Source organism: Vigna unguiculata, chromosome 3 (assembly GCF_004118075.2).
Source record: "Vigna unguiculata cultivar IT97K-499-35 chromosome 3, ASM411807v1, whole genome shotgun sequence".
Taxonomy (NCBI): Eukaryota; Viridiplantae; Streptophyta; class Magnoliopsida; order Fabales; family Fabaceae; genus Vigna; species Vigna unguiculata.
In genome coordinates this window covers 41,366,619-41,379,124 of record NC_040281.1, presented here as the reverse complement: position 1 = coordinate 41,379,124, position 12,506 = coordinate 41,366,619, and the positions used below count along the sequence as shown (strand labels likewise).

At 31.5% G+C, this 12,506-nt stretch overlaps 1 protein-coding gene across 1 annotated transcript; it reads right to left on the bottom strand.

Annotated features, from left to right (window-relative positions):
- Window positions 1–9,556: 9,556 nt before the first annotated feature.
- On the bottom strand, window positions 9,557–12,255 carry LOC114176051 (protein PIN-LIKES 7-like). The gene is made up of 10 exons (XM_028060956.1): window positions 12,118–12,255; window positions 11,864–11,943; window positions 11,454–11,578; window positions 11,077–11,198; window positions 10,815–10,994; window positions 10,449–10,568; window positions 10,261–10,361; window positions 10,103–10,155; window positions 9,812–9,997; window positions 9,557–9,681 (listed from the first exon to the last, which is right to left on the bottom strand). Exons 1-10 carry the CDS (start codon window positions 12,253–12,255, stop codon window positions 9,557–9,559), a joined length of 1,230 nt encoding a protein of 409 aa, XP_027916757.1.
- Window positions 12,256–12,506: the final 251 nt, after the last annotated feature.

Sequence of the window (12,506 nt, the reverse complement as noted above, 5' to 3'; positions counted from 1 at the left end):
ATATATATATATACTTTCTATTTTTTATTTCTTCTAATTATTTGGTTTGTCATGGCATCTCCAATATATTTTTCATCTCATCATAACCTTTATGTAATTATGTTAAAATGATGTATGTTAATTAAAAAAAAATTTATGCCTCACATTTGAATATTTCTATTATTTTTAATATTTTTATTCATTATATATTTTCCTTTTACATGACAATGTCTATACTCTCAATTTAAGGTAATATAAAAAAAATATTTACTTATTATTATTAATTTTTGTTTAATTTAAATAACTCTTTTGTTTCGTTAATATAATTTTCGTTATTTTTCAACCATTGAGTATATATGTTGATATTTGAAAAGTTTTCTTATATCTCTAAGATATTTTTCATCTTATCATACCCTTAATTATATTTCTAAGACACATATTTGTTAATCTTTTAATATTTTTATTTATTGTTTATCTTCATCATGTAGAATAATATTTCGATATATTTTATCTAGTTATTTTTTATTTTATAACTCATTTTTAATCATACTATAATTTTTTCACTTTAATTGTATAAATAACTTTTATTTACTACAATATAAAAATTTAATGTAATTACTATGAATATTTTTTTGTCACTATCTAACATATATTGGAGTTCAAAAGATACAAAATCTATGTCAAAATTTTATTATTATGTTTATTATTTGTTCTTTGTGTCATTTTGATCAAGTGATGTATTATAACTTTTATTAGTGTATAAAAAAGAGATTCATCAGAATTTAAAAAATTGAAGTAAACAAACATTTAAAATATATTTTAATTTGAATATTTGTTTTCCTTTTATATTTTTTTAAATGTTTTTAATTTTATCTACTAAGTGTTATGTTTTGTAGTTTGCAAATTTAATAAATGTTTTGGTTCTAATCTAAAATGTAAATAATTATAATTTATTTCAAAGTATTTGATACGGAAGAAACAATCATCCTCCTAATATTGAATATTTGATAATATTATATTTTTTATCGTAATTTGTTTTCTTTTATAAAAATTAATATTGAAGTAGTTAAAATACGGGTATAGGTACGAGATTATACATGTTATCCGGTGGAGATAGGGATGAGACAAAAGTTTAATATCAGTTAGATTTGGGTATGTGGATGATGATGAATTTTTTTTTGCGGTGATGAATATGGGATAACAAAACCCGTCCCCGCCCCGTTGCCATCCTATTTATGAGTGAATAAAATATTTTGAGCAAGTTTTTTAAACGTGAGAAAAGTACTAAAAAAAAAAAACTGTTCTATTAAACAAATGGAAAAGTTCCATCAAGTACGCAACTTACTTTAACACAGATGGATACAAAATTTCTTTTGTAAGTTATGTATTTATTAAAGCAATTAATAGCAATTAGCTACGCTTATAACGTCTATAAATATGGACAAACCAATTGTTTCTTACACATCTGAATTGACCAAATTAAATCAGTTTCTTTGAGAGAGAAAGTTTTGAAGATTTCATTCATGGCTGAAAAATTGGCAAAGATATTGACTGTGATCTTGGTGGTGACAGTTATGGCTATGGAGGCACAACCTGTGGATTCTGCATTTGCAATCGCCATGGATCCTTGCACCCTCCCTGAATGCATTGCTAAATGCAAGAACATTCTGGGCCAAAAATTTATGAGTGCTTCCTGTGTCAAAAATGGCTCTAAGGGAGCCCTTTGCATTTGCTTAGGTTGAAATCTTCATTCAAAACCTTTGTTTTTTCCAGTACTATATAAATGAGAGGGGTAGGGTTTCTAACAACAACATTCAATTTTCATTATTTTATTATGTATTTTGGATATTCACTCCTTCTCTGGTTATATAAATTCAAGTTCTTACTGTTTGATCCATTTCTTTCTCCGTAGTTCAAGTTTGTCTCTCCTACTTATGTGTTTGTATATTTTCAGTTCATACGTTATATTTGTTATATGAAAATTAGAGTTGAAAAAAATACATTAAACATATCTGATTCCCGTCAAACACTTAATCGAGTTGGTAAAGTGATTGCAACAAACATATTATAATGCTTTTATTAAATCACAGGAGAATTTTAATAGGTACTCGTTAAATATAATTAATGTGTTATAAAATGTATAATTAAATGTAATATTAAATGAATATCGATATAATTATTATAAATGTAATTTTAATGAAAACAAATACTCATATGTATATACAATTTTAATTAATAATTTATTTAATGCATACTTATAAAAGATTTAAATAATTAAATAATAAAATAATTATATTTTAATATTTTTAAAAATTAAAATAAAATTAAATGTAAAAAAAGAAAAATTGAAGGAGTGACAAAAACTGTTTTTCTTAAATCAGGAGAATCTTAACCGGTACTTGTTAAATATAATTAATATGTTTTTTTAATTTTATAAAAGTATATAGTTAAATATAATATTAAATGAATATTGATATAGTTATCATAAATATAATATTACTTTATTTTAATGAAAAAAAAATATTCATACGTAAATACAATTCTAATTAATAATTTATTTAATGCACATTTATAAAAAAATTAAAATAATTAAATAATTAAATAATTATATTTTAATATTTTAATATTTCTAAAAATTTAAATAAAATTAAACGTAAAAAAAATAATTTGAAGGAATGACAAAAGAATATTATGAAATAAGAGAAATTTTTTCATATGAAAGTGCAATATTTTTATTGTAGAAGTATTTGAAAAAGATTATAAATTTCAAAAAAACTTTTTTTTTCAAAAAATTAAGGGTTAAATATGTTTTTCGTCTCTCAAGTTTCAGTGAATTTTGGAATTAGTCCCTCATCAAAACTTTATATCAATTTAATCCTTCATCTTTCAAAATGTATGAATTTAGTCCTTTTAACAAAATTTTGTTAAGTTTATCTTACGTTTCAATAATTTATCTTAAGTTAACATTGAAGCAAAAATGTGTCAAACAGTGTCAATAATTTAAATACTATCATGAAATACGCTTGAAACGTCAGGTAAACTTAACAAAATTTGGTTAAAAGGACTAAATTCAGACATTTTAAAAGATGAAGGACTAAATTGGTCAAAAGTTTTGATGAGGGACTAATTCCAAATTTCGCTGAAACTTGAGGGAGCAAAAACATATTTAACCCAAAAATTAAAGATCGTACCTTTCAAACATTTCAAACTTCTAGGAAAAGACTCTTCAAGTATTAGAGAGTTATTTTTTGTCACTCTTTCAAATTAATTTCTTTTTTTTTTATGTCTAATTATATTTTAATTTTTAGCAATATTAAAATATAATTATTTGATTATTTAATTAGTTTTTAACTTTTTATAGATGTGCATCAAATAAATTATTAATTAGAGTTGTATTCACTTATGAATATTTTTGTCCTTTAAATAAAATAAAATTGTATTTATGATTGTTAGATCAAAATTCATTTTCAAGACATATTAATTATTCTTAACCGGTGTACACTGATTAGTAAGACCCTTTAATATATTTCCTTAAAAAAGTTTAAATAATCACAATAAATGTAATTTTGTTAATTAAAAAAGTCATTGGAAAATTTTATAATAGTTTTAATTTTAATTGTTGCAGTAAATTAATATTGATTAATTCAAATATTTGTTTTGATTAATACTTTTTATATCAAATTTCGTGTTGTCCATGAGTTTTGTAAGGCCCGTTAAGATTATTCTTTATATTCCCGCTCTAAATTGAAGGGGTTGCCCTTGTAAGTGGGCCTTAGGACTGGCCCAACAGATAAAGCCACTCCTAGTTGCCCTAACTCACACTTACACTCTTTTCAGTGAACCTTGAGCTGCAGCCGTCAACCCCTCTGCTAGGGTTTTTGTTTCCGCTGTTACGTTGAGCCAGGAGGTTTCGTTGCTCCATGTAAGTGCCCTTCTAGTCCATGCTAGTTCCCTTTTATCACCTTTTCGTAATTTGCAGTTAAGAGCCTTTGTTAACTCCGTTTCTGGTTTTGTCCCACCCTTATCTCAGCCCTATAGTTCATCCTTAAAGCTGTTGTGCTCGTGGTCATGCCATCGGGGTCTTTGCTAAGCTTTCCAAGTACGGGAAAGTTAGAGTTTTTGAGTCTTGAACGATTTTCTGGCTGATTTAGAGTTTGTTGGGTATTGCATGAACTGTATGTTTGTGATGAATGTGTGAACGATCTTGGACTATTGCTTGGTTGTGGGTATGTGACTGTTGCAGGAAAGGCAGTGGCGAGATCTGTCAATCTCGCCCAGGCTAGAGTAACTCGCCCAGGCGAGACCTGCAGGAGCAACCAGGGTTTTGTGAACCCTCGCCCAGGCGGAGGACTCTAGTTTTGAGCGAGGCCAGTCTCGCTCAGGCGAGAGCCACTCGCCTAAGCAAGGAGGAGTTGAGGCTTTGGAACGCTGCTGCGATTTAGCCCAGGCAAGGGACCTCGTTGTTGGGCGCAATGTTGTCAAGATCGCGATCTAGATCGCAAACTCGTACGATCTTGCGAGTTTCTGTCCTCCAAACGAGCTGACGCGGTCGTCGGATCGGAGGCTTGCCGGATCGGAGCGATCTTCCGAGTTTGGTCGCCGGATCGGAGGATCGGAGGCGCGTCGATCCTGTATCGATCTTCCATGGACACATTTTAGGGTTCTGTTGTGAATAGGGCAACTAGGTTAAGTTTGATGGCTTTCCCTAATATTAAAAGTGGGCTGCTCCATGACTAATTAAAGTTGACCCGACCCAATTTAAAACCCAACAGCACTTTCCCCCCCTTTTAGGTAGGTTACTTTTGCACCTCGTTAGAATACCAACGAAGACCCAACGACTCACTCACGTTCGCGCGCCTACTGCGCTGTCTCGTCACTGACGTCGTCGCCGCCCTTCCCCGATGTCGTGGCCGCCCTTCTCGACGTCGTCTATCTTCTCCACCCACGTCACTCTATTTTTTCTCCCTCACGCAGGCTCTGCTTCTTCTCCCTCACGCAGGCTTTGCTTCTTCTCCCTCACTCTATTAGTATAAGGTGTTAATTAACATTGTAATTGTTTAGGTCCACACAAAGAAAAGAAATCGTTTACAACAAAAGATCGTGAATGATGTGGTCTTTGTAATGGCTAATTCAAGATTGAAAAAGAAGAAGGATGTTAGGAAAACAAAGGATTATAACATGGATGATCTTGCTTCTGATGATGAATGGACTGTGGAGGAAAATGAAGCAAGTTCAAGTTTGGATGCTTCATATGAAGAACTCTTACTTGAAGTTGGAGAGAATGAAGATGCTAGTAGAGGTGGTGGTGTTGCACCTATACATCATTTAGAGGTTCCTCCAATTGTTGATAATGATCAAGGTCCTAGAGGAGAGGACATTGATGAAAATGAAGATGCTATGGAGGACAATGATGATTATCCTACTTTTGATATGAAAGAATTTCTTAGATAGTTTGTATTAAACATTGAATAATTTATTAGATGTTTTATGCTTGGCCACCCTTATGAAACTATTTTAATTATTATGGATTCATTTTATGAATTATGTATGAGTTGTTTTTGTCATTTATATTTTTTTAAATGATGCACCTATTTATGAATATATTTTTTTTATCTACTCGTAACTCTTACGAGTCGAGTTACGATCCTCGAGTTACGAGTTTTCATCCCCCTTCCCGATCCTCTTACGATCTTCGAGTTTAACAACATTGGTTGGGCAAGGAGTTGTCTCGCTCAAGCGAGCCTGCGTAAATTTCCCAGCACTAGTCGCGATCTCGCCTAATTGAGGGTCTATCGCCTAAGCGAGAGTACCCCTCTCGCCTGAGCGACAACTCTTGGCTTTGAGCGAGATACGCTGCAGGTTGGGTGACTCTCTTAAATTGGTAATTTGATTGTTGGTTATGATGTGTTTTGTATGAGGTATGAAGTTTGTGAATTGAAAGGCATGGTATGGTCTGTGTTATAAATTGGATAAATGTGATTGAGAGATCTTGGCATGTGAAATTGATGAGTGAGTTGGAATTGAAGAGGCATGATATTGATATGAGATGAGGCTCTAGACTCATGGGGTGGTAATGACCAGTGGTATGGATTTAACATGTGATACTAATTAGGATTCATTTTCAGAGGTTGGTACAAAATTGTAATCATGATTAATGTTCTCTCATTGTTGATGTATGATTTTTAGTCTGTGTCAGTGTGTAATTTCTTGGAGTCTCTAGGTGAGACCTCCGGGGTCGTGCTTCAGTGGTCGGGACATAATTTCATGACCCCTCTTAGTGGGTGTTCATGGTGGTGCCCCATCTGTATAGTCTAGTAAGGATTCAAGGTAAGGTTGCATCCTAACACTCTAAGGAGTCAGTTAGTCTCACTTAGAGCGGACTGACTCTTGTGGTGAGACTAGCAAGAGGCCTGAAACTCATTAAGGGCTAACCTTGTGGTGAGGGAAAATGATTCATTGTAACACTTGTAACACATAGCTCGGGGGTGAGCAGCTCGGGGGTGAGCAGCTCGGGGGTGAGCAGAGGTATCCACCACAAGTGCAAGCATCCGCTGAATCCGACCAGACTATATGTATGCGGATGAGTCGAGTCAGGGTCTAGTGTATTGTTTGAGAAGTCAGAACATGTTTTGGTGATATATGAAATGCTTGGATTGGGTGATGATATGTATTTGCTTGATGAATTGTTTTACTCTAGCTTACCCTGTTTGTTGTATGGTTGTCTTGTATGTGGCTCTTCTTTCTTGCGATGATCATCAATTTAATTGATGGGGCAGATGGGCGAGGTTCTCGCGGTCAACAAGAAAATGGCGATTCCGCTGCTTAGCCATCTAGGCTGGACTTTATTTTCTTCTTGAGCCTTCTTTAGGACTATGGCCCATGTATTGTTTTATGCTTTACTACTCTATTCTCATTTGTTAGACTTTTATCTGGTTTCCCATTGGCATCGTGGTGTGCTCAGGTTGTAGGGGTTGTGTTAAGGACCCCAGGTCTATGCTACAGTACTATCTTTGTGTGACGTTTTCTTTAATTTCGCTTAATAATTAAATGAGACGTTAGAAGTTTCTATCACACTATTCTTTGTATTGTGCAATTGATTTTAAATGAAATTATATAAACACATTTCATTTGAAAAAATAGAGTTTGTGGACGATAAATATAATAAAAAATCTCTTTAAAGAGTAAAATAAATACTCGTTCTGGATAAGTCCACTTATAATATATTAAAAATAAAACATGTAATAAGTATTATAATATTAGAAGTTTTGTTTTATTTTCAAAATTAAATATTAAATATAATTAAAGAAATACATATAAAAATAAGAATTTAAGTTATATGTATGTGCTGTGTTGGTCGAGTTATCCGATGACCGAACTCAATTCAATCTAATTAATTCAAATTAATCCACTTATATATAGGTTGTGTAATGAATTTATTATGATTAATTCGAGATTTATTTTTATATTCGTGTTAGACAAATTTTGATATATTTTTCATTTTGTGTTTTAAGTTAGCTTGAAAAAACTTATTATTACTTCACTTATTATCTAATTTGAAGTTGTTTATAAAAATGGCGTTATTTTTTTAATTACGTTAATATTTTAAAATCACAATTTTTAATAAGGAAAGAAAAAAATTTCGACCAAATTGCCCTTATTTAATCTATTTCTCTCATGTTTGAGTTGATTTTGATTGAATTTAAGATAAAAAAATACAAAAACTTAATCAATCAAATAATTTTTTAGTAGATTAATAATGGATTTGCTTAAATCCTACCAAATCCAACCCATGAATACCAAAAATTGCGTAAAAAAATTTGATTTAAATAATCTCAGTTAAATTCAGTTTCAAAGAGAATCGTACTATATTAATAATTTATATGTCTTGTTATCGGAAAATATTAACACTAGATGGATTTCCTAACGTTGCTTTCTTTCTACGCTAGTTAAACGTCACAAAACCTATTTTGTTGCTAATATAAAAGGACTACGTATAACTTTCAATGAAAATCAATTTAAAACCATTAATCTAGTATAAATAAAATAATTTAGTAACATATGTTTTGGTAAAGAAAAAAAAAGCTAATATATTACCAAATTTTTTTGTAAAACAAGTTTTTAATAGAAATTATAAGATTTTTTATTGAAAATTTATATAAAAATTAAATTTGATATAGAGATGAAATTGATTCAGTTTAAAAAAAATGAGACCAAATTGAGACAAAATAATAAATACAAGGACTACATTGATACTTTTTACATCCAATAGTAACACGTGGCATTGTCATTGTCACATCACAATATCTCTACCACGTGGCACAATGTCAAATTGACATGTGACAATATGTTTTTTAATTATAAAAAATTTTAAAAACCACATGCTAACACGTGACACATACTTAACACGGTTAGAGTACTAATAACGAAAAAAACCTCCTAATTGCAACGGATTTTTGAAAGATAAGTACCCAATTGAGTCAAATAAAAAAGGGAGGACCTACTTGAAATTTCATTACAAAAATTAGACTTCTAGAATGATTTAACCTATAATAAGTATATTCAAGGATATGGTATAAGAAAGAAATTTTTGTCTTGGAAATATAAAAGAAAATCTAATATAAGTTACTTAAATAAGTTATTTATTAATAAATAAATGTTAATATAAATTTAACTCCTCAAAATTAATTAATTAAAGAGAATTATTTATATAATATTTTTTTAAAATTTAAAAATTTTATATCTGTTTTCACTTTAAAATAAATTAATGAACTCACATACAAAGTTTATTGAGATTAAAATTTTATTTTTTATGTTAGTTTCATTTTGAATTGAAACATGATATTCTTAAGAACGCGTTTTGAAGAATGCGTTTGAAGAATGCGTTTGAAGAATGTGTTATATATAACTATGTATTTTTACAAAATTGTAAGTTTTTCAAGTTTAAAAAAGTTACCCCTATAAAAATATCACATTAACCTTATTAAATAATTTATAATACAATTAATAATTATTTTTTAATGAATCTCTATGTTATTAAACTAACCTAAATACTTCTAAAAAATGTATAACCAATCATCATTCTTAAAAAATCACAATTCTCACCATATATGACTTACAAAAATCATGATTTCTTGAAACAAAATTGAATTGTACAAAATGCAAAGAAAGTTGATGCGATGTACTTTAAATTCAATTAAAAAAAATGACTAAAATATAATAACATAAAATAGTTTTACAGAATAGAATCATTTTATACACCTTTTACGATAAACAATCGGTACGAAGAAATAGACACTTGTTTGGAGAATAAACCTAAAAGCTTGTATCCACTTCACACTCATCCTTATCAAGGCCATTGAACATGATCCGAATCTTTACCCTACCACCTAACTTCTTTCATAGATAGTGTATGGTGTAGTTCATTCTAGAACGTAAATTTCATGCAAAAATATCATCCTTCATGAACAGCTATCACTGAAACCAAATAGCTGAAAGGAACTTGCTGCAAAATTTTCTCAGCTGTATCATCTCCTTCGATGTGTTTGTTTGGATATCAAATCCATCTCTTATCTTAATGTTAAGAAAATATCCATATGAGGTACATTGACCAGAGAGTGAGAGCAATAGTTGCAGCACCATATGTCCACAAGATAATAACTGAAGACTCTTCGGTGCCTACATCAAATAGCTGAGCCATGGTACCTGCACAAGTATAATCTCGTTGTAACATAAACCAAACTTTATGTAGAAGTTAACCTAAACAAGATCTAAGTCATTAAAAGAGGTAAAAAAAAAAGTATATTTGTATGGAATGAATGAATTAATCACTCACTGATGTTCATTGCAGGTGGCAAGGCATACTGAATCACCAGCACATACTGAAACAAAGGGTCCAATGGGAGCAGACCAAAATGTGCAGCCGCTCTAACAACACAAAATCCAATGGCAGGTAGCAAGACTAGTCGAGCTATGATGATGCAAATCACGACCACTGGTTCGACACTTGATGACTGCATGCCTATAATTTTGGTGCACATGAAATTGAAAAACTAACTTCAGTTCTAGGATGTCTGAAATTTGCTGAATAGTGATACTATTTGTACTTAAGTTAATTTTGATATACCTTGTGTAAGGTTTCCTCCAAGCAAAACAGTGATACAAGGAATTGTACCATCCCTGAAATGCATGAGCTGGTTATGCCTTGTACAGTAAATAAAATTGACTAACATGCAACACTGTATAATATTGGATCATTGGTTTTATGAGAGAAAAGGCACATACCCTAGTAATTGAATGGAGTCTAGGATCACTTTTAGTGGAGCATCGACTCCAATTATTAGATTCCGTAGCCATTCAACCCCACCAAAGAGAAAACCTAAAAGCTGATCGTGGGGGTAAATTTCTCAGGATCATTTAAAGACTAAGGAACAGAGTTGAAAGCAATAGAAAAGGGAATGAAAGAAACTCACCGTAGCAATTGTTGGGGGTGACATTAGTTCTGCCAGGATATGACCAACAGTTTCCGTCATTCTATGCCATAAAGATGTTTCACTATTCATTGACACAGTGGACGCACATTGGTCTACAAGCTGCACATTTGAAATTTTGGATTCATTTTATAATCTGGCAACTTGTTGAGAAATTTTTATATATTGAGTTTGAGAAAAAGGAGAATTTGCAGTTCATAAAGGAGTGGATAGAAAGATTTTTTATGCTCACTCAGTTATTTTGTATAGGACCACCACTTACTATCATATTATGTTTAATAAAATGTTTTCATGCCAATATTTTCCTACACAAACATAGCAATGATATATACTACTTCATGATTTTACAATTTGATGTTCTGAGTCTCCGGCATAACCATCCTTTCGCTTGAGAAAGCCAGTTTCTTCATCAGCATCTAGGCCTTTGTGGGGAATCTTTAAGATCTCAGCAGCCTCAAATGCTTTATATCTAAAGGATGTGTTTCGCATTAGTTGGTAAGTATAGGTCCAGATGAAGACACCACCAAGCTACAATTAATAACAGATGCTAATATCAGATACAAGTTGAGATATGGTGAAAGCAAATGAAGGGTAAAAATGGATGCATCACCGCCAAAGAGCAAAAAGAATAAGAGAGAGCCCTCTTGCGGCAATCATCATGTTCACCAAATGGACCTCCTTTTTCATTGCAGATAGCAGGGATAATTACAATGGGAAGATTACCCATGTTTCCTGATCAAAGATGCACCATTGAAATGAGAACCTTTTTTTTGTTACATTTATATGAGAGACTTTAAATAAAGTGTTGGTAACACAATTATATGACTGTTTGGTAAGAGTAAAAAATGGAACCATTAGGTGAGAAGAGAAAGAAATAAAAAAAAAAAAGATCCATGTCTAGGCACATTGCTAATTCTCACAACTTCCTCACCATTCCTTCCAAATTTTACTCTTGCCGACTGTACCACAACTTTGATGCTATGGTACCTGATGAACAAGAAGCAACAATGAGTCCTTGCAGTTTCAAGTTTGGTTTTAGTATTTTTACAATTATCCATCCCAGAATCCCTCCAAATAAGAAGGTAAGTCCAATGTTAACTGGCATAAACCACCTGCATTAATGATTAAACAAGACATGGTTAGCTTTTACCATAAACAAACAAAAAGAACCATACCCCTTTCTCTTTTCCTTTTTCAAAATCATAGTTAGTTTGTGTATGCTATATATATGCTTTGTTTATAGTGTTCATAGGAGAAGACCCCTTTTAAACTCTAGCTGAGAACCATCTTCTTCCTATTTAGAGAATAATTTCTTAGGCTTTCCGTTGCGAATCAAGAGTGAACAAAAAACACAGCATGCAGAGTTTATAAAAGCAAAAAAATTAGTCGTGGTGTACCATAATATCATTTCGTCAAGGGACACATTCTTGGCGAAACTGGCAAATATAAGTGAAGGAGTGAACGCAATGAAGACAAGCTGCTCAAAGGGTACACAAAATCAAAGAAAAAAAATGGTTGGATAAGAATGAAGCAGAGTTTGTCCATAATTTGTTCACTAAGAAAAAATAGGATGGAAGAGCATTGCAGAAATAAGTATTCATCACAATTTTAACTCAAACCTCATTGATATTTAATTCAGATAGTCTCTTACCTTGTTCAAGGATTTTCTAAAGTCTGGTGAAAGAAGATTATTACAATTTTCTGTTGCCATAAAAACTCCTACTGTACTGATAAGTAGGACTTCAACAACCGGCGCAGAAGCCACCTCCAACAGTTCCCAAAATCCCATCCTTCTCTTTGCCTATATTGATCTGAGTTCCTTCTCTTGTTCAATGTTATTGTTTTCCTCTCTCATTCAGTTCTATCCTCTAGGATGAATAGAAGGTAGATCTTGAAAAACAGAATAAACATAAACACACTATTCAGTGACAATCAAGAAGCAGTCCAGAAAAAGAAGATTTAAAAATATTTTTATTCTTCATCAAACTGCGAAATTAGAATTCGTTCCAAATCTTGTATACCTTTTACATTTGTCGGATA